General features: G+C 43.9%; 1 protein-coding gene across 1 annotated transcript in view; it reads right to left on the bottom strand.

Moving 5' to 3' along the window:
* The window catches only part of LOC138268125 (enoyl-CoA delta isomerase 2-like), a 1,004,455-nt gene that overhangs the window by 551,402 nt on the left and 430,176 nt on the right, over nucleotides 1–22,877 (bottom strand). Inside the window, exon 3 of the mRNA XM_069217527.1 lies at nucleotides 17,571–17,640. Within this exon, the coding sequence (XP_069073628.1) occupies nucleotides 17,571–17,640 (70 nt within the window). The remainder of the gene's footprint in view (nucleotides 1–17,570; nucleotides 17,641–22,877) is intronic.

The following is a 22,877-nucleotide window of genomic DNA, read 5'->3' as shown; positions in this document are numbered from 1 at the left end:
AGCTTGTGTCATTTTTTCAGTATTAAGTTGCTAAAATGTGTGTGCCTTTTATATTATTGATTTAATTGTTTGAGTGATTTTATTGGTTAGGTTTCTTCATAGTTTGATTCTATTGGTTAGTTTTCAGTTTTGTCCTTCTATGATAAGAGCTAATTTAGGTTTTATTCATAATGTTTAGTATGTAGTTCAGAACATTATGTATACATAAATATAATAAGAAATACTACCCCATTTTTGGGGTCACTCGTAATGAGGGTCAAAGTCAAGGTGTATATATATTCACTTAAAAAATCAATGGCGAGAGTGCAGGTTATAGTTGCCTTAGGGTGTGAGTTATAGTTAGTTGAGGTAACTCTAACTATAACTTTTGTATTTCTATGGTTTTAAACGTTTGAAATGTGACCCTAACTATTATGTCCCTGTAACCTTTAGTTTTTTTAAGTGAATTTCCATGTTTTTAAAACTTTATATTTCCTAATTGTAACGTCCCTGTAACCTCAGGTTTTTTCAGTGAATTTCTATAGTTATTTTTTGACATATAGTAATTTTCATTACTATATGTTAATCCAACCACTGCCAAGCACGGCCTTCGCCGTGTGTGGTGGAGGATGGCCACAGGTCCTGGCCTGTGGCCAGGCCCTGAGTCCAACCTCCCATGAGTAACCAACCTTACACCATGCACAGCCTTCACCCATGTGCAGCAAAGGTTGCCCGCAAGACCTGGCCTGCAGCCAGACCCTGCGGCCAACCCTGTAACCACCCATCACCATGCTGTGCATCATCCTTTGGGCTTACACAGCGGGAATTGGCTGCAGTCTCTTTGGGTGTGAGAATAGGTGTGAGAGGGTGTATCTGGGGGTGAGGTGTTCTGTCTGGGTGTGAGACTGCGTTCATCAGTGTTTTAGTTGCTGTCAATGGGTCTGTGAGTGGGTGTGTGGAAGTCTGAGAGGGTCTATGCATGGGTGCATAACTATCTGAGTGGGTCTGTGAGTGGGTGCATGAGGGTCTAACTGTGGCTTCAGTGGGCGCACGAAGGTCTAAGTGGGCCTGTGAGTGGGTGTGTGAGTGTCTGAGTGGGTCTGTGAAAGGGTACGTAAATGTCTGAGTGGGTATATGAGTGTGAGAAATTGATTGAAAGAGACACAGAGAGAAAGTGAAAGGGAGAAAGATAGCATGTTTTTTAGGCTTTGATGTATGATATATTTAGAATGAGATATTTCTGCACAATTTAAAACAAAAAAAATTATCTGTCATTTTTTAAAATGTTTACATAATTTGTACTTTAAAAAAAATAGGGAGAAGGGAGTCCGGGTGGACTCAAACCGTGAATGCGATGGTCTGTGACCTTCACACTGAGCTATTGGTTTCTCTTTTTCTTACTTTTTTTTCCAGCCCTTTATGGGCTATCTGGGAGTCTAAGGGAGCCCTCAAGGGCTCCATTGCAGTCCCTATATATTTATATATTTTTAATTTAATACATTTTAACAAAATGCCCTTTACTGGCAACCTGGTACCACAGGCGAAGCTTTAAGACTTCCCTCATGGTGCCAATGCTTCAGCAAGCAGGGAGATGCTTTAACAGCAGCTCCCTGCTTGCTGAAGCATTTCATCTCTGTCCCCTGCACACGTCCAAGGATAGAGATAAAAGCTCCACTGTTTGACAGGGGGACCTGCTTGACAGGTCCCTCTGTCAAACAGTGGACCATTTACTGTGGCATGGATGATGTCCCAGGGGTGGGCACCCTTAGACATAGCAGGAGCCGGCCCTAGGGGGTGGTGGTCCCCAGGGCCATCAGAGGTTCCTCGAGGGGGATCGCACTGCACCCCTCCAACATAGGCATAGCCTCAGGAAGAAGGTGGTCCCCGGGCTAAAGGGGGTCTGAAACAGATCCCAGCTCAAAATTCATTGTAGCACCAGGTGGTGGTGGCACCCAGGGCTGTGTGGGAGGCCTTCGGGCCTCCCCCGCATATCAAAAACATTTTTTCCCCAGACAGTGGTGGTCCCCGGGGCAGCGGGGTCTCGTGGCACCCGCATATTATTCATAAGCCCAGGGGAGGTGGCGGTCCCCGGGGCAGCAGGATGGGGCCACGAGGGCAGCAGGAGAGGGCCAGGAGCCCCCTGCATTATTCTAAAAATGCCCCAGGACTTCACCCACCCGGTGGCTTTATAATAAAGAATCGTGGGAAACTGACCCTCATTTTTTAATTTTTATTTCATGGCAGATCTGTAGATCCATCGTGACTCTGGCGGGCAAATACAAAAAATGCTTTTCACCCCTGCAGGGTCCCTTTGGGACCCCAGCACCAGAGCTAAGGGTCAGGGTGTTCATACTCTGGCCACTTCCTTCATTTTTTTTTTTTTTTTTCTGGGACTCAGCTCCAGCCAATTCCCAAGATGGCTGCCAACACTTCCTGATTTGAAGCGTTGGCAGCCAATCAGATCTCAGCACGAGATCAGGAGGGGTTGCAAATCCTTTTGGATTGACTTAAATGTCTCAAAAACTACTAAACAGATTAACACAAAATAACAAAAAGGGCTCTTTCTGGACCAAGAGCTACCTTTGTGCCAAATTTGGTGTAATTCTGTTCAGTGGTTTTTGCGCTATCGCTGTTCAATTTTTCCTATGGGAATTAGCATTGGAAATGCTCTAAATTTAACCTCCCCTTTATCTCGTCCCCCGCTTGACAGATCATCCAAATAATTCACAGACAGCACCACATGTGACTGTCAAATGTTTTTCGAAAATTTTGTGAGGATTTGTCAAGGGTCGCCAAAGATATAGGCAAGCAAAAAACAGCTTTTTCTATGTAATATATATATATATATATATTCACTGAAAAAAAAGGTTACAGGGACTTTATAGCTAGGAAATGGAATTAAAAAAATTAAAAAACCATAGAAATTCACTGAAAAAAACAAAGGTTACAAGGGCGGTATAGTTAGGTTCTGAATTCACTCTCACAAAACCATAGAAATTCAGCAGTTATAGTTATTTCAAGTAACTATAACTCGTGACATAAGGCAACTATAACTCCTGCTGCCGCCATGCACAGGTTTTTCTTCAATTATTTGAATGGTAATGTTTCATTTATATTTTTAATTATGTTATAGAATGTTGTCATGAGTGCTGTAATATCCTGGGTAATTAACAGTGCATGGGGAGGGTGCAAGTTATAGTTACCTTAGGGCGCGAGCCAACACCCTACACTCACCCAACACTGTTGTTTCTTGCCCTCTGTTTCAGCCTTTCTACTTATTTCTTGCCCTGTGTTTGTGGCTTTCTCCCCATTTCTTGCCCTCTGTTTGTGATTCTTTTCCCATTTCTTGCTCTCCATTTCTGCCTTTCTGCTCATTTCTTTCCCTCTGTTTTTGCCTCTTTGCCAGTTTTCTGCTAATTTCTTGCCCTCTGTGCTTCTCTGCTCATTTCTTGCCCTCTGTTTGTGTCTCTCGTCCTGTTTTCTGCTCATTTCTTGCTCTCTGTTTATGCCTCTCTGGCCATTTATTGCCATCTGTTTCTACCTCTCTGCCCATTTTCTGCTCATTTTACTCATTTCTTCCTCTTTGTTTGTGCCTTTCTGCTCATTTCTTGCCCTCTGTTGTGCCTCCCTGCCTGTTTTATGCTTGTTTCTTGTCCTCTGTTTATGCTTCTCTGCACGTTTCTTGCCTTCTGATTGTGCCTCCCTGCCCTTTCGTGCCCTCTTTTCTGGTTGTTTTTTGCCCTCTGTTTGTGCCTCTGTGTCTGTTTCTTGCCCTCTATTTCTGCCTTTCTTGTTGGATACTGCGTGGTCCCACCAACTCCCATCTCCAGCGGGAGCTGACATTGCTCTCGAAAGTAGGGAGCTGCTTTAAATAGCAGCTTCCTGCTTGCAGGAGCAATGTTTTCATCTGTTTCCACACATGCATATTTGCATGCAATGAAACAGGAGAAAATTCTGCTTTCTGCCAATGGGAGCTGTTTGACAGCTTTCACTTGCAGAAAGTAGACTTTGTTTGCTTATTCTTGTATATCAGCTCCCACCAAGAAAAACCAAACAGCTATGTCCCGGGAGTGTGCGCACCCTGGGTCATAGCAGGAGATGGTCCTTGGGATCAGAGGTTCCCAGGGAATCATTAGTTCCTCGAGGGGGGGCCGCACACACCCCCTTCAACATTTGAATTTAGCTCAGGGGAGCTGGCCATCCCAGGGCTCCGGGGGTGCCAGGTGGCCCCACAAATTCCTTTGAATATTAAGCCCTAGGAAGGTAGCAGTCACTTGGGCAACAAAAGCCGAGGAGGGGGACCTCTGCCCTCCCTCCTCATTTATTATTATGCCCCAGGCACCCGGCCCACCTGGGGGCTTAAAATAAATCCAAGCGTGGGAGCGTGCACTTGTTTTTTTGTTACTTTTTGCTGCAAATTCAAGAATTTTGCAAATTTGTGATGATTTTTTTCAAATGCTTTTTTACCCTGCCAGGGTCCCTCAGGGACCCAAAGATTAAGGCTGGGGAGGGGCAGAGTATTCCTAACCTGGCCCCTTTTCTTTTTCTCCACTTTTTTTGTGGGACTTGTTCGAAGCCGAATCCCAAGATGGCTGCCAAAAGTTCCTGGTTGAAGTATTGGCAGCCAGTCAGAGTGCTGCATTTACCTTCATGAGATCATCATTATTCGCAAATTCATCTCATAGGAACCACAGCCCTAGATATATCAATTTGTTTTCCCTTTAATATCTCCTAAACTACTGAACAGATTGACACCAAATAAGCGAAAGCATATTCTGCATACCACAAGCTGGCTTTCTGCCAAAAGTGGTGCAATTCTGTCCAGTGGTTCAGGCTGTAGTCATGTTCAAACTCCTATGGGAATTAACATGGGAAACACACTTTTTTTTAACACACTTTTTTCTTGGTCCCTGCTTGACGTATCACCCCAAAACTTTCCATGCGCAACAAGAATCACTGGGGCACTTTTTAAAGAAAATTCGGTGAAGATTCATTAAATTGTGCTAAGGGTATAGGCAAGTCAAAAAATGCTTTCTCTATGGAAACATGGTCTTAACTATAACCACCTGGTGGCGAGCACCACTAGTTAATATATAGATATTCTGCATTCAACATACTAAGGGCATGATTATGAATTAGGCGCTCGAGCCGCCAGACTACCGTTTTGGTGGTCCCAAGAAGAATTTTACCACCTAACTGCAGTGTGGTAAAAGATATAAAAATAAAGATTTGTCAAGTGTTGGGAAGTTGAAAGATTGACATGCCTACAACTACCAGGAGGCCCTGTTTCTGTAACTCAAACCTACAGGCCATTCTGTATTTGCCCAAATATGCCTGTGTGGCAACTTTTAAATAATGTACCACATTACATTAATTGATCCACATTACAAAGGAATCATGTGTGAATCTGGGAACCGGGAACAGACATTTGAAATGTTCAAATCTTCCAAGCAGACAACTTGCACATTGATATAATGGAAGTGTTTCCTCTTGCGATAGACTTGTTCACTTGCATGCAGTGGCACCAATGCAATATATATGCCATCAATGGCTCCTACCACCAAATGGGGAGGTGACCAAATCCATAAAAGTCACCCTTCATATGGACTAAATCCTCTCATCTAGGGAATACCACTGAACATTGGTTGCGACATGCCACCAGATATAGCCACTGTATATTGAAAGGACCCTGTGAACAAGAAGTTTAGTACTTCCATGAGTCTCACAACGGGTGGTATACATGTCGGATTAGTGTTCTAAGACAAGAGACCTGGCTCCAACTGACAACATAAATCCTGGATTGTTTGAGTATTCAGACAGAACTGTTTTATCATGTCACATTTTTCTATAGTCTGAAGGTCTGGAAATGGACAGTAGAATGAAGGTTGTCGCCACCTCCCTCTCCCAGGGTACCTAATTGTGGAGTCAAATGAGTTGGAGCGTTAGTCACTGTGTCCAGACCAAGATATCTGATGAATGACACCAAAGTCATGCTTTAAAACATTACTGACAGAAAATACATTATACCCATTACACATCAAAACAGTCTGCTACTTAAGGTCCAGCCATGATCCCCATGGTTGTCTAGACATGTGTCTATAACATATATTTGCACATAACATACCTATCTGTTCCTTTTGTGCCCCTTGATATTGTAAAGTATATTACGACCACCAAAAATGCATTTAACAGCGGGTTACAGTGCACTGTGGTATTAAAGTATCTGTGACCAGCAAGGCACTACACTGATTAAAGTGTAGGAGAATCTACATATCAAAGGATAGTGACATATGTTGAGATGCTTCTGCACATTTATACATGTTATGACACATTTTACCGTCTGCAAAACTGTAATTTGAACTCCAAAATGATGGACACCTTACCTCAATCATTGGACTTTAGGAACCTCCCTCCGTCACCTGAGTGCATGTATGTTAATCATTTACCTCCTGACACTGCTGCCATCAACACCTCCACCACATCAGCTGTTGTGTGCCGCCTCTGGGAGAAATCACACCAGGCAAAGTAGGTGAAAGGGCCCCTACCTTGTCTCCAGAGGAGCTGGAGAGGCTAGTGGAATAGGTTCTTCCCCTATATGGCCAGAAGTTTGGCTCACCAGAGGAGCAGGTAACTACCTCATTGACAGATTTGACTCTGTTCAGCACTGCCCTTTCCTTCCTAACAGGCTACGATATGCCTCTGAGACCCAGTGACTTATTTGGGTACATGTTGTCACAATCTGTGGTCCATACATAGGATGTACAGGTTGAGGATTGTGGAGCCATGTACTCTGTTTATTTCAAATGACCATTTTGTTGTTGTGTGGTGTGTGATAAGCCCTATTTCCTCCTTGTTTTGCATTCATAAGTCTATGCATGTAAACTTTACAGACAAACAATGATATATGTGATGATTTGATGATGGTAAATGGGACAATAGATGTGCTGGCATTACAGCATGAGCTGTATATGTATACTGTTTGAGTCAGTTGAGGATGTTGTTAGCAATGTGTCTCACTGATCACTCAGCCCGGATCTGGCCTTGGCAAACTGTGGTATGACAACAAAGCAAATATCACTGTGCCCTTCAGAGTGCCACACAACCCTGAACTCCCATATAGGGTGGCCACAGGATGTACTGTCATGCTTGGAGGAGATGGAAATGTGATGTTATTGTAGGTTTTGTATGGTCAGCCGGCAGAAGGCAAGGCCTTTCAAACCCTTTTCACATTATGGGATATAGCCCAGGCTGCTGCACAGTAACAGTGGCTATACAACTGAGGCACTGGACCCACTCCCTGTAGACCTTCAGATCCTTGGATGTAGCCAAAATGAATCTTCATAAAGAAGATGTGGCCTGAATGCTTTTACATTGACTACATTAGGAATAGGGATTAAGGTAACCACTTGACCTGGTACTCATTTCCATTGACGCTCATTGACCATTTGGGTCATTGACTTACTCCCACGGGTCTGTTGTCACCTTTCCATTAGTCATGTTTATACAGTGCAGGCCTAGTGAACAAGTGTCACACACACAGTACAGATAGTTAGTTAATTCAGTGCAAAACATGACATGTGAATCACTAGTTTTGTAACATGCCACCAATCCCACCAAACATACCTTGCTATGTTGGATGTCATCTCTGTCAGAGTGCCACATATCATAAAAGATGTCTCCTGTGATACCAGTACATACCACACAAACCCACTCAGAAGTGGTATGAGATTCCATTAAGTAGACAACATGTCGACTCATCCACAGAAGAAAAAAAGCTTACTGTGAAACCCATGCCATCCCTTTCATTGTCACCTAAATCTTAGGGTGTAGTCGGTTGCATTGTTGTTGTCTGTAAGAACCATATGCAGTGAGTCATTGTTCCTGGATATTAAGGTGTCTGTACAACCATGCACAAGTAGTTGACCCTTCAGAAGGTCACAATGGTGTGTTGTGTGTCATTGTGGGTCACATCACATTACAGGTTGCTTCAGCCCGGGCTACATGATGTCAGTGGGCTTGTTTAATCAGTGTAGGCCATGACCAGGGTTGTGGATAGTCAGCAGATGACTCCAAAAGTATGTATTTATGTCCTTGTGCTTATCACCATGTGTGCTTTACACATGTGGTCTGTTGAAAATTACAAAATGCTTTTGCTATGTGTTTCCCAAATATGTGTTAAAGAACCAGTTAGCTATTGAAAAATTAAATAGTGACCTCTACATTTGTCTATTGCATACATTCAGGTCAACGCCCAGCAAAAGCAAGGGATTTAGAGAGCCATCGCCCAGAAGGTGGGGACCGTGGGGTCTACCGCCGGCAGAGTGCACATTGTAGGAATAGGTGGGAGGACCTGAGACGCTGGGCCTGGAAGATCATCGAGGTCCAGATGGGGCTGTCCTCCCAATGTGGGCGTGACACACACCAGACCCTGAGCCCCTGATGGCTTGCATACTCTTGATGGCCTACCCTGAACTTGATGGGCAATTGAGGGAAGCACAGCAACTACAAGGGGGTGAGTCCTTAGCAGATTCCTGCCTGTTACATTGCCAGGCTGATATGTTGGAGGCAGCCATCTCCCCATTAATATTGGAGTTGGTCCATGTGCAATACACAGGATGAGTTGTTGTTTGTGTAAGTTACAGAGTACAGTCCACTACTAATCTATACTCTTGGGCAGACACATGGCTGAGGACAGTCACTCATCTCATATTGTTTCATGTTGTGGGTGTCATTCGTACCTAACAGTCACCTTGTCTTTAGTGTGTCTGTCCCAACATCAAACAACTTGAGGTAATAGATCACTGTACTCAACCATGTGTCTGCTCAATTGAGCATTTTAGCATCTCTACAGGTCACATGTCTTCAGTGTGTCAAGAGTGCTGGTGCCTCACTAATGTCTCTGATATGATGGTGACCATCATACCTGTGACATGGCATACATTGTCCTTTGTGTGCAGTCATTGAGCAATAATGTCCCTTGGTAAGTAGGGAATGTCCAGTTACATGTTTAGGTGACATCACTGTTTGCAACAGTATTTGTCTCGGAATGTTAGCATGTGTAGCTGGCACTTTTGTAATATAATTTCCACTACTGTTACATACATGATCTACCTGTCTTCATTGGATGATGTCTGACTCCATCACATATGTGTGTATGCCAAAATCTCTTAGGAAACAATTTTGTATGATCGGTATACAGTTCATGTGGTACCACAGACAGGAGTGTGTCAACATTGTTGGCCCACACATACCCAAACTGTTACTCCATGTAATTTCTCATGAACAATTGCAAGAGAAATGATGGACATGAAAGGCAGACCCACAGTACTTACTCACAATGTGCATTTCCATGCCATTGATGTGGAATCATTTTGCTACATGCTTGGCAAATGTGAGTTGTTTAAGGTTCAATACCTGACTGTTGGCATGCATCAGGGAGTGACATGCAGAAATGTTGGTATCATTTGTGAGTGTGTACACTTAGTAATCCATTGGAATCTGTGTTTATATGACAAAAAGGTACAGTGATGTGCTTTACTCTTGAGAATCACTTTATAGGCCCTCTTCAGATAATGGATATTCACTGCCCCACAACAACATTCAATGGACTATTGGCTTTTAGTTATGCAATGTTGGAAGTGTGTTCTCAGCAGTACCATGTGAGACAGGTAATTTCCCTAGGCCTAGCTGATTCTTTGTGCTGTGGATATTCCTGGACAGAACTCTCAGACATTTTGACCAGATCGTCTCCAATATACGTCAGTGCAAGATGTGTTATCTAACAAAGTAACATAAGTACAACTTCCATGAGACTATTAAGACAATGTACATATTGTGAAGTAACCATTGGTGAGTTTTTACAGTGTGGCATGGGTGTTTCCATGTTACCTTCTATGTGCTACTGTACTTCCTACTGCAACATGGCCGGGTTATTTGTTCAACAATTACTAATGATGTGGTATTGTGTATATGTACATATGCTGACTGCAGGACCTTGTGTTGAATCTGGGAGAATGAAGTTGTCATTGGCCTAATAATTGGTGCCAACAGGTTAGTGAGGGGTGCTACAAGAGCCAAACCATTCAAGGTGAAAAGGTCTCCTACTTGATCCATGGGTAAGGTGATTGGACAACTTTACTCTGCAATTGAAGTTGTATGCAAATTTGATTTTCCTGTGTGCAAATGTTTGCAATTCATGTAACATGCATGCATGTGGTGTAGCAAACGTTGGAGGCATTTTGGAAGACCTTGTGGCTGGAGGCTACTGTACATTATGGTAATGTTTTATAATCAAAGCTGTTGCTCAAGTATGTTGAGGCACATGGAATGACCCTATTTGTATTTGTGATTTCAGCATCATCACAGGCAAATGGAGGAGACAGGGCCAACATCAGTGGGGAAGCAGCTGGCTATGGTACCTCCGGTCACAAGACAACAGACATGGAGGGACCCAGTGGACCAGAGGGTGAGGAGAGAGGGGGCACTCCCTAATGGTGGCAGATCTCTCAGGACCTGCTCCTGTTCCATCCGTATCCGCCACTCCCAGATCCATCTCCACCCTCCCTGTTAATCCCCACCCAGTTGGCTGGGCCCGCTTCTCCAAGAACCTCACCCCTGCCCCTGTTAGCCCTGCTGCCCAGAGGGAGGGGGCTATTGACCTCCTGAGGAGCATCTCTGTGGGTGAGACTGCAATTCTGAATGCCATCCAGGTGCAGGGCACCCAGCTCCAACAGATGGTTGAGTACCTGGAAGGCATTCATAGTGCTATATCTGGCCTACAGAGATCTTTTCAGTCTCTGTCCTCCTCACGAAAGGCAGCCTTCCACCCCCAACAGTCCTCCTCCCCACCACCTTCCTCTTCCCTATCCAATTTCCCCATTCCCATAGCTGTCCAAAGCACACTTACATATGCACAAACTCAGCTCAACAGTCACATGCAGCACAAATAAACACAACTCAACAGTCACTCACCTCACTCATGACCACCACCACATCCACCATACCCCCAAACACCACCCCAACACTCACAGATGCACCCACTGCTCCCACCATACCCCCAATACAACCCAAACACCCACAGACCCAACCAATACTCACACCATACCCCAGACACCACCCCAACACATACATACACAGCAACCACTCACACCATACTCCAGACATTACTCCAACAGACACAGACATAGCCACCACTCACACCATACCCCCAGACACCTCCCCAACACCCACAAACATAGCCAACACTCCCACCTTACCCCCAGACACAACCGCAACACACACAGACACATTCACCATTCACATCCCCGACACCACCCCCACCCACATAGACATAGCTACCACTCCCACCTTACCCATCACATCCACAACCCAGCCCACCAAGGATTGCAAATGCTGACACTCACATACACAACAGATATGAACAAAATACAGACATACTTCAGACACACACACCAGCACCAGCAACACACAAAGCCATACCAGATACAGGTGCTTCCTCAGCCTTTCAAACCCTGATCCCTCCTGTACATCCTACCAATTTTCCTGAAGAAAGTTTCCTGCTTGGACTTTCCCTTACTCCTGTGAACCCCCTATCAAACCCAAAAGGACCCTGTCCCCAACCCAACCCATGCCTTCCACGTCCAAGTCCTACCCGGTGACATCCACCTCCCCAAGACCCAGCTATACCCCACCAACACCCATGAAGAAACACACCCCTCTAAAACTGAAGCCCACCAACTCAAGATCAAATCCAACTATCCTAAACCTCACCCCACCGTACCCAAGATGATTATTGAATTGGTTGGAATGTCCATTAGATCCCCTTCCTGTGGAGGTTCCTGTGGCAGTGATTAGTGAGGCATGTTTTGGGGCACTTCAGTGGGCTATGTAAATGGGTCCATATTCATAAAAAATGTCGCTCAATTGCACTAACATAGTTGTGGGTCATTTTTCTTAACGTGAGATAACGCCATTCCCAATGCCAGATTTATAAAATGACGCACGATGGTGCTAAAGAATGGTTAGTGTAAAAAAAAGACACTAGCAGAGGGGCTGGCATTAGAGGAAATGGTGCTAGTGGGTCCGACATCACGTTAGGCTGGTTAGCTGCACAAATTCTGCTGCTAGTCAGCCTAGCGTAATTTTCTGAAACACAAGCAGCCCAAAAATGACTTCTGTCTAAGTTTAGACAGGAGTCATGCCCACCACCTCAATGCCCACCACAGGGGACCAGTGTCCCCTTGGCAATCCCTCCATACCCAGTGCCAGGCAGGGAGCCCCATGTAAGGGGGCCCCAATGGCACACCATACACAAACAGCTGGAACTTGCCAGGGATGGGCTCCCTCCTCCTTTAGTGTCCCTGTGGAGTGGGTGGTGGTGTTGCTGGGGCTTGGGGTGGGCATCTTTGTGCCTATTCCTTGCTGTTTCACCATGGAAATGAGTCTACCTGCACTCTAACGCCTGGTCTGACCCAGGGATTAAATAATGCCGCTAAGCTTTAGCACCGCCTCCCACCCTTGCATCATTTCTGCACCAGGAGGTAAAAATGGCACTGGGATGTTATTGTCATGTTTAGGATGGGAACTCCTACCTTGCATTTCATTGATGCAAGGTGGGTTGCACATCCTCAACATGGCGCTCACTCCAAGATTTTGATGCGAGACGGGTCTAGAATTAAAATATAAATATAGAGTTAGGTTAGCTCCGTTTTAGTGCCAAAAAAAATGGCACTAAGGTGACACTAAGGTTCCAGAAATATGGGCCTTGGGTTTATGGACTGTCCATTGGCCTTTACTCCATTTTTGGAGTTTTGTCCTTAATCTTCATTTGGTTATTCAGCTACACATTGGTCCTGCCATTGCTATTCTACCTTTTGATGTTCATGTTTAATTTGTGATGTATAACTACAGTTGTGTTTATTTAACCCTGACTGATGATCCGTTTGATGTGATGGTAAAAATCTGACTTTTGAAACAGTGCTGGAGTCATCTAAGACATGGGGAGATGTTGGATTGACGGATGTGTGGGATGCAATCAAATTTGGGTGACACTGCATTGGGTATTGTTTCTTATGGTATGTATTTTATCTTAGCTTGGCCATTGTCAACATATATTGGGTTTCATTTCTCCCCTTGATGTAGATTGGACATTTGGATCATGTGTGCAAGCTAGAGGTTTGTTTGTCCACACATGGAGGGTGTTCAATTGTGCTGCCCTTCCTATACACTTGAATGAACATGTGGCCATTTTGAAATGTGTACCTGACACCTACTCTGTGTGACCCATGCTGTTACTGTTGTATTTGCTTTCTAGGCTCACATTTACACATTTGCCACATGGACATAACATGTGAAATGCTAGTGGCTGTCCATGATATTCATTAGGCCACAGTTCCTGTGCAAATAGTCATTTAGAGGCATCTGCAATGTGAAATGTGTCCCAGGGCAGCAACCTTCTTGGGGCCCCCCTGGTTGCACTATGCCTATTGTGCAGGGATTAGTTAAATTGTGTGCTTTGGATGTTTGTTACACAAATTGATCTGCATCCCGTTTCTCTTCAATTCTCTTTCAATGTGGGTGATATGCATGAGTCCTTTACAAGGACATTGCAGAAGATGTGTGTTTGGATTCAATGGCACATTCATACAGATGTATCTGCTATGTCACCACAGGCCATGGCATGTGAACTATGTGAGGGTGTTACTTCAATTTGTAGATGTAAGATTGATGAGGATCTGCTGTTGTGTGATACAATGTTATGAACACATCACTATCCCTGTAACTAGGATGTGCACACAGTAGTGTGTGGTGGTGCAGTGTCAGTGACCTGGCCAAAGGGGGCACCAGGGGACTATGATTGTGACCTATGTTGTGGACCAGGGCACAGACAATCTTTTGGAACATGGAGCACAGCGCACAAACCAGGTCAATGGCGGTTTCTGTGGATTTCTAGGAAACAGGTGTTTGGCTTACCATTTGTTGCATCCACAACTGCAACGATTTTGTGTGCCATCGAGCACTGCAAGCCGCGGCAGTATGTGAAAGATCGGCTCCATGGCAGCTCAGAATGTGTGACATTACACACAGGTGGGTTTCTGTCTTATATTCCTCCATTTCTGACAGCTCAGATGTGGTGTTTGGACTGCCACAGTCACATCAGCAGACATCAACATTGTGATTGGACTAGCAGTTGCACTGGCAGTCAAACCTCCAATTGCCACACTAGCCTATCTTGACAATATCGCAGTCTACTTTTGCTGGTGGTGTGGGCAGTACCGCGGTGGTCTTTCGGCTATTTAACCAAGTGCATTGCAATACAGAGGTTGGAGCGTCAACACTGCAGCAGTCAGACCACAGCCGCTGCCATGGCGTCCCCAGACCGCTAAACTTATAATCAGGCCCTGAGCATTGTAAGCAGCCTTGAGTTATTAGACAGAAGCATCTCAGCATGACAATTTCTACATAACATAGAAATATGTGTACACCAGGTGTTAAGCTATGTGAATGCACTTATTTTGCATTCTGAAGATGGTATATTTGTAACGTTTTCACCACAGTATGAAGGCTGCATAGAGTATAATCTTTAGCACCCTCAGACGCTGTTTATTTTAAGTGAATAGTGTATTTCTTGCCACGTGTAGCATAGAGTGTACACTGTTCTGAGTAGACTTTTTAATACTCTAGTGTATTTCTCATTAGAGTTTTGCTATCTGCAAACAGTGCAGTACCAAGTGAATTCTCTTCATAGAGTGAACACTGTTTGCAGTACCAACTTTTCTGCTCACATTACCTTGATTTGTCATTATAGGTTTGGGGACTGTTAGGGGTTTGATACCGATAAAATCTGTCAGTAGTAGTGCATTCTTTTTGGAACAGACATTCAGTATTTTTGAGAACTTGGCTTTCTCTGAACAGTTACATACAGAATCAACACTGTATGCAGTGAGTGTTTGCCATATATTTGTGTTGGATTGTTAATGTGAACTACGATACCTGTGAAGTATATAGTAAAGAGTAAATGTGGCAGATAACCCATGCCTTCTACACCTCAGGGAGATGTTTGATGATGGCATTATTGATGACTCATCTTCTGAGCTATTTTGTACTAAGTTTGAGAACTCTAATGCTGTACCTGTTGTCAGAGCAATGTGTACAAAAGAAGCTTGGATAATGTCAACACTGATGTCAAAATAAAGATAGAACATGTCATGAGTGATGTAATATGTGAAGTCATAAGCAGTGCCTGGTGAGGGTGCAAGTTATAGTTAGTAATGCTAACTATAGCTGGTGAATTTCTGAGTTTTTCAAAACATTAATGTTATCACTAACATATTGACCTAACTATAAAGTTACTTTACCCCTTGTTTTTTCAGTGAATTTCTAGGGTTTTTTAACTTAAAGTAATAATTATCATATATAAATGCATCTTGCTTTGTTCACGGCCAAAGGCCCTGCAGCCAACACATCCCATACAGCCAACCCCATGCACAGGGCCGGACCCTTGGACCCATCCCCCAGGGCTGTTTGCTTTTTAATTAGGGAGAGTTAGCCATGCAGCTCCCTTTCTCGCACCTTGTTAGGCTGTGGGAACACCATCCCTAGGACCATTTCTAAAGATAAAGGAGAGAGGGGCCATGCAGTCCCCCTCCACAAGCCACTAGCCATTATCGGCCCCAGGGTCGCTATCCCTTGGGGCAACTTAGTTAAATAAAGGGGAGTAAGGTGTGGCCCCCATGCAAAGCCGCTTTGGGCCCCGGGCCTTATTCCCCAGGGCCATGTATCTTTTTAAGGGGAGGGAGTCACAAGGCCCCCAACCATGAGCCGTTATCGGACCCAGATACCTCATCTCCCAGGGCCACTTAAATTTAAAAAAGGGGGGAACATATTTTTGGAAACATCAGGACTGAGATTCCCATAATGGTGGCTACAACAGATTTTTCTCTTTTGGGGTCAGCCAACCTAGAGAGGTGGCAAGTACAGATTTGAAATGGACAATAGGAGAAAAAGCACCCTCATACAATTGTGTTTGAATATTTTTCTAAAGTAATCGATGGATGGTCCAGGAACCCAGGGTCCTGGACAATTTATGGACCAATGGTCCAGGTTTTTTTTACTTTCTAAACCTTTCAAGGTGACCCTGCAACACTTTTTAAGCATTAATTACTCAAAAAACGATGAAAGAATTTCTAACTAAGCAAGCAGACACCTAACCTTGAGTGAATTCTACTTTCATTTTAAGTTTTTTTGTAATCCAGTTTAGTGTTTTTTCTGCAGTGAAGAGCATGGGTTCCTGTGGGGATTAAAATGGAAAAAGTAAATCTTTTGAGACCCCCTTTATTGTCCCCTTCCCAAAGCCTTCTGATGAATAATGGAATGCTGAACCCAAATTGTATAGATATCTATTCTGAAAATTTCAGCAGATCCATCAAATTGTGTAAAGTTTATTAAGAACACAAAAATTACTTTTTCAAATATACTTACCTACTAATTTAATTTCACAATATTGTCTAGGATAGAAATGACCAGTGTCTCATTGTGGGTGGTGCTCCCAGTGTGTCATGTATGGAGAACCTGATGTGTATGATCCACGTTGAATTGTGTCTGTCCAGTCAGGAAATTGTAAATGCCTTTAGGGTGTCACTAGCAATTCTTGTGTAAGCTGACAAAATAGGTAGTTCCTGGGCATCCACTGCATCAAGTGCCACTATACACAGCCCATCACCAGCTAGCACATGCATTGTGTTAACCACCAACTGAACAGTGACCTTCTCAGTGCACACCCGGAAAGAAAACACAACTAATTTCAAAATTATATCAGTCCTACAGACAATGACATATAAAAAGTTGGGACTTCTCTAAATGAAAGTGATGGTCAAGGACCAGGTATCCAACAGCAGGCCCAGTTTCTAAGTGCAAATGTATTACCGATTTAGGAAAAACCTGAATTTGCAAGATTTTTGGTCAGAAGTGGAAGCTAGGCAGAAGAAGGAATTGATTTAGGCAATGTTTAATATTTAAATCAGCTATTATGGTGGACACAGAGTGTGATTGATTGGAAACTACTGACGTTTAAGTGTTACTTGCAACATTGATCTACTCTCTCTAAAACATCACACCATGGTTCCCAAAAGAAGACACCTGTGGTAGAGGTTATCACCTGTTAATTAGGGTTCTCCTATGTTGATGCTACATAATAAGTGATATAATTGAAGATTATACCACAAATTGTGCCCAACTCTTTACAGGTGCTAATGGAAAAACAAACACAAATGCAGTTTGTGTCCAATGTCTCATTCATGCACAGGTTTTAAAGAGCCTTTTTGTGTCTAACATACACCACAAAGTGGTATTCAGGTTGCTACTTACTTCATTGGAATTGTGCACAAATGCCACAGTGTTTCTTAATGCAGGCAGCACTACATTTTCAAGTACTTTCTCATGAATTTTCCATGTAACTCGTCATTGAGTATATTTGTTGTGTGATTCAACTGCCACTCTATGTTTTAGTACTTGACCATATGATGTTAGACCAATATCTATTAATAGTACACCAAAATGACTTTAATGTTGTATACTGTAAACGAAAATGTCACCTGTCAGAACTGTTATAGCTGAGTCATCTCTTCCAGCTTCCTCAAGTGCCTGCATTAGTTCTCTTCCCATCTGGAATGAAATAAAAAAAGCCTCATCAGCCAAAGTCAAAGCTCCTATATCTTCGAGCTTCTCGTTGTCTGTGTTCTATTTTATTACTTTTATTACTTTTGTTTAAAGAAGACCATAGAATGTATAGTGCTTGTAAAATCGATTACCAACTGTAATTGTTGTTTTTCAGTACTTACTTTCATCTTTAATTTTTGAGTGCTTCTATATACCTACCCAATAACAAAGGCATTGTCGAGAAAAATCCAGTTACAGAGGAAAAGGTGTACACTTACACCTAAGCATTGATCACCTTTTCACCATTCTCAAATCTCCCAGGTGTAGCCTATAGAAGTTTAAGATTTTCATAGATTGCCAAGTATATGTCTATTTCTCTTAAACCTAGTTCTATGGATTGTTCTCAATTTGCAGGTACAAGGCTAGGGAAAATATGAATTTACACATTGTGGGGGTGATTATGACCTTGGCGGACGGCGGAGGCCGTCCGCCAAGGTACCGCCGCCAAATGACCGCACCGCGGTCATAAGACCGCGGCGGCCATTCAGACATTTCCTCTGGGCCGGCGGGCGCTCTCCAAAAGAGCGCCCGCCGGCCCAGAGGAAATGCCCCTGCAACGAGGACGCCGGCTCAGAATTGAGCCGGCGTAGTTGCAGGGGTGCGACGGGTGCAGTTTGCACCCGTCGCGTATTTCAGTGTCTGCATTGCAGACACTGAAATACACAGTGGGGCCCTCTTACGGGGGCCCCTGCAGTGCCCATGCCATTGGCATGGGCACTGCAGGGGCCCCCAGTTGCCCCGCGGCACCCCCTACCGCCATCCTGTTCCTGGCGGGAGACCCGCCAGGAACAGGATGGCGGTAGGGGGTGTCAGAATCCCCATGGCGGCGGAGCGTGCTCCGCCGCCATGGAGGATTCCCCCGAGCAGCGGGAAGTCGGCGGGAGACCGCCGACTTTCCGCTTCTGACCGCGGCTGAACCGCCGCGGTCAGAATGCTCGTGGGAGCACCGCCAGCCTGTTGGCGGTGCTCCCGTGGTCGGTGGCCCTGGCGGCCACCGGCCGCCAGGGTCAGAATGACCCCCTGTGTTTCAAGTCCCTTTGTTAATTCAGATAGCACACTTTTCAACATTTAATACATCCAATTGCGGCAAGGTCATTGCAAACATTAGTGAATTCTTACGAAGTAGCAGCTTTGAGGCTGTTTACCCACATTTGCTCTGTCCTCTCCCATAAAACATTCATAGAAATGTATTTTAGCCCACCCCTTATCAAATTTATGACTGTTAATCCCATGACTCTTACAGATGTTTCGCTTCTGTACTTTTGAAACCCACATAAGTAGGTACAGGCCTTGATTCTGTGACTCATGATATTCATTTGGAGACGAGAGAGTCCAACATTTGCCCATATGAATTATATTTACATGTGCAAAACATTTTGTGAATTATACCCTCAGTTTCTAAATTGTTCTTCCTTAATTCTGCGGTTAGGATTAACATCCTGTGATGCATTTTTAGTTTAAATCTCTTTGACATTATTCCTAGATCTATGATGCATTATGGCACCATTTCTATATCAACATATTTCTGTAGAAGACATAAACAAATACTTAGGGCCATATTTATACTTTTTGACGCAAAACTGCGCTAACGCAGTTTTGCGTCAAAAAAATTAGCACCGGCTAACGCCATTCTGAAGAGCCATGCGGGCGCCGTATTTAATCAATGACGTTAGCCGGCGTTAGCCACCGGCACAGCCTGGTGTGCGTGGAAAAAAACGACGTACACCAGGCAGCGCCAGCGTAGGGGGATATGGGGCTTGGGCGTCAAAAAATGGGGCAAGTCAGGTTGAGGCAAATTTTTCACCTCAACCCGATTTGCGCCATTTTTTTTGACTCCCAACCCCCATAGAAATGACTCCTGTCTTAGCAAAGACAGGAGTCATGCCCCCTTGCCCAATGGCCATGCCCAGGGGACTTCTGTCCCCTGGGCATGGTCATTGGGCATAGTGGCATGTAGGGGGGCACAAATCAGGCCCCCCTATGCCACAAAAAAAAAAAAAATAATGACTTACCTGAACTTACCTTAATGTCCCTGGGATGGGTCCCTCCAGCCTTGGGTGTCCTCCTGGGGTGGGCAAGGGTGACAGGGGGTGTCCCTGGGGGCATGGGAGGGCACCTCTGGGCTCCTTCAGAGCCCACAGGTCCCTTAACGCCTGCCTTTTCCAGGCGCAAAAAAACGGCGCAAAAGCGGCCGTACGTCATTTTTTTTTACCCGCCCACTCCCGGGCGTGAATTTTGCCCGGGAGTGTAAATACGGCGCACATGCCTCGGAGTCAATTTTTTAGACGTGAACGCCTACCTTGCATATCATTAACGCAAAGTAGGTGTCCACGCTAAAAAATGACGCAAACTCCATGGACTTTGGCGCTAGACGCGTCTAACGCCAAAGTATAAATATGGAGTTAGTTTTGCGTCGGAATTGCGTAAAAAAAAACGACGCAATTCCGGCGCAAACGGAGTATAAATATGCCCCTTAATATAAATTTATTGTGTCACTTTTGTCTATTCCGGTAGTAAAGCAATATTGCACTAAGTTTCAAATATGTGTGACAATAAATTACTGGATAATGATCTTTATCTGGAGGTAATATGAAAACTGGGTATAAAATAATTCATAATATTTCCACATAACTGGGAACCAATCAATGTATTTTTCACATAGTGTGTATCTAATTTCTTCAACAAATTGAGTGGTTGAAGTGTGTAGGGTTTTAAGCACCATCATCACACAGATCATTGCCAAGTTTATCAACCGCCTCCAATAGTAACTAGTTAACTTCCTTCCCACTACAACACAGATAGCAACCTTCCTAATTAAACACACAGTTAACTTATTACAGCAAATAAGATTCTATACCATAACCAACATCTAATTCTTATGCCACCACAAAAATTCACAACCACTTAGTCGCTAGCCTGCTTTACTAATGAACAGCCATAAGTTAAAAAAATTTATTGAATAGGTTAAAAACATTCACAATGAGTATAAGAGCATGTTTAAACACTAATAAAAGGAAGAGAGGTAAATAGCCTCAACAGCAGAAAAACATGGAAATGCAATATAAACAAAAATAAACAAGTGATAAACGTTATGAAACAAATAAGACTAAAACAGCACCAGCAGTTTACATTTTCAAATGCTGAAAAAAAAAAAACCTTGGTAGTGTTCTGATCAACATATTTGGGTTCTTATAATTTTTGTAGAGTGCAAATAAGAAAGGACTAGTGTAAAGAATTTAACAACACAACCAAGCAAATAAATACATTCATCATTGAAACAAAGGACATTAGTTTCATGTATAGTTCTGCGCCCAACTATGGGGAAATGAGCTCATGAGTAAATCTTTCTTAAATTTAGTACATTGGGCCATAGACAAACTATATGCTTTACTGCTTGCTGAGAAAGAGGGGAGTAAAAAAAAGTGTGCTTTCTTTTTTAATTCCCATTGAGATTTTAGACACAACTACAGCCCAAACTGCTTAACAGAATCACACCAAATTTGGCAAGAAGGTAGCTCTTGGTCTAGAAAGAAGCCTTTATGTTATTTGGTAAATCAGTTCAGTAGTTTGCAAGATATTTAAAGAAAACCAAAATTTGCATATTTAGGGACATGACTACTTCACAAATACTGACAATCTTGTGCAGAGATCTGGTGGGCTGCCAACATTTCAACCAGGAATTGATGGCAGCCATTTTTAGACTTTGCTTCAGCCGAGTCTCAAAAATAAAGGTAAAAAAAAGAAAATGGAGCAGTGTACCTTTACCCTACCCTACTAGCCTTGGTCCCTCAGGCTAAAATATATTTTTTTTAAAAGCAACAAAAATTGTGACTATTCATGAATTTTGCGGCAATTTTCTTTTTTTTTTTAAAGGCAAGCACGTTCTCTGTGCTTGCTTTTACTTTTGCCCCTGCATGGACCAGACCCTGAGGGCATTGCCATAACATAAGAGGGGGTGTACGAGGTCCCCCTCTGAGTGCTTATCAAAGTCCCAGAGACTGCCACCTCCCAGGGGCTCTGGTAACTAACTAAGGGTAGATGTGCCAGCTTGGCACCACCTGCGCCCTGGGGATCACCACCTCCCTGGGGCCAAAGTTTATAATTTAATGCAGGGGACCACACCACCACGGACCACCACCTCCCCAGGCCACTGAATAATATGTATGTAGGCAGGCCCGCTGGGCCCACCTGCACCCAGGGACTGCCATCTCCCTGGGGCAAAGGATTTTAAAAGAATAGAGGGGGGCCCATGCAGTCTCTGCAGCCCTGGGAACTGCCCCCTCCCCGGGGCTATTTGTATAATTAATTTTGAGCCGCGTGCCCCCCCACCCTCGGAGACCAGCACCTTCCTATGGCAAGATTAAATGATGGAAGAAGGCCGCGCAGCCCCCCTCGTGGAGCCATATATGGCCTTGGGGACAACCACTCCCCAAGGGCCGGTTCCTACTGTCCCCAAGGTGCCAACCCTGGGAGGTAGCTGTTTGCTTTTTCTTGGTGAGAGCTAGCAGCTCTGCAAGCGGGAGCTGTCAAACAGCTCTAGTTTGCAGAAAACAGAGTTTTCATCTGTTTTAAACAAACATGAGTACAGGGAAACAGATGAAAACATAGCTCCCACAAGCAGGGAGGTGCTATTTCAAGTATCTCCCTACTTACGGGAGCAATGCCAGCTCCTGCAGGACGTGGGGAAAAGGTTAAGACCACGGACACCTTCAAGCTCCCCCCACCATCCTATCACTTGCTCTTTCTTTCTAGTCAATCTCATAATGAGATGGAAGCAAGAGAAAGATTGTTCTTGCAATAGTCTCTCCACACAATATCTTCAAAATGTCACACTAGCAAAATGTTTGGTTCAAACTTTATAGTTGCATTTAGAAAATTTAAAAAGAAAAGAGTCACTTTTGGCTAACTGATAAAGATGTTGGACTATCACTCAGTAGGTTGAAGGTTCAACTCCCGGTATCACGTGTAATGTTATTTACTAGTGTTTTGACTGTTAAACATTCCAAGTGATGGAACATTTATGTCTTTTTGCCATCAAATCGAATGCCATATGTATGTTTGGAAACTGCATCACAAAGAGTCACTGTGACCTACAGGTTAAGGTCTCAGGCCCTAAACCTGAAGATTGAGGGTTCCAGTTCAGGTGTGTTAGTAGTCACATTCCTTCTTTAATTGTTTTCCAA

Source organism: Pleurodeles waltl, chromosome 2_1 (genome assembly GCF_031143425.1).
Source record: "Pleurodeles waltl isolate 20211129_DDA chromosome 2_1, aPleWal1.hap1.20221129, whole genome shotgun sequence".
Taxonomy (NCBI): domain Eukaryota; kingdom Metazoa; phylum Chordata; class Amphibia; order Caudata; family Salamandridae; genus Pleurodeles; species Pleurodeles waltl.
The sequence above is the reverse complement of the archived record's forward strand: the minus strand, read 5'-3'. Positions and strand labels throughout refer to the sequence as shown.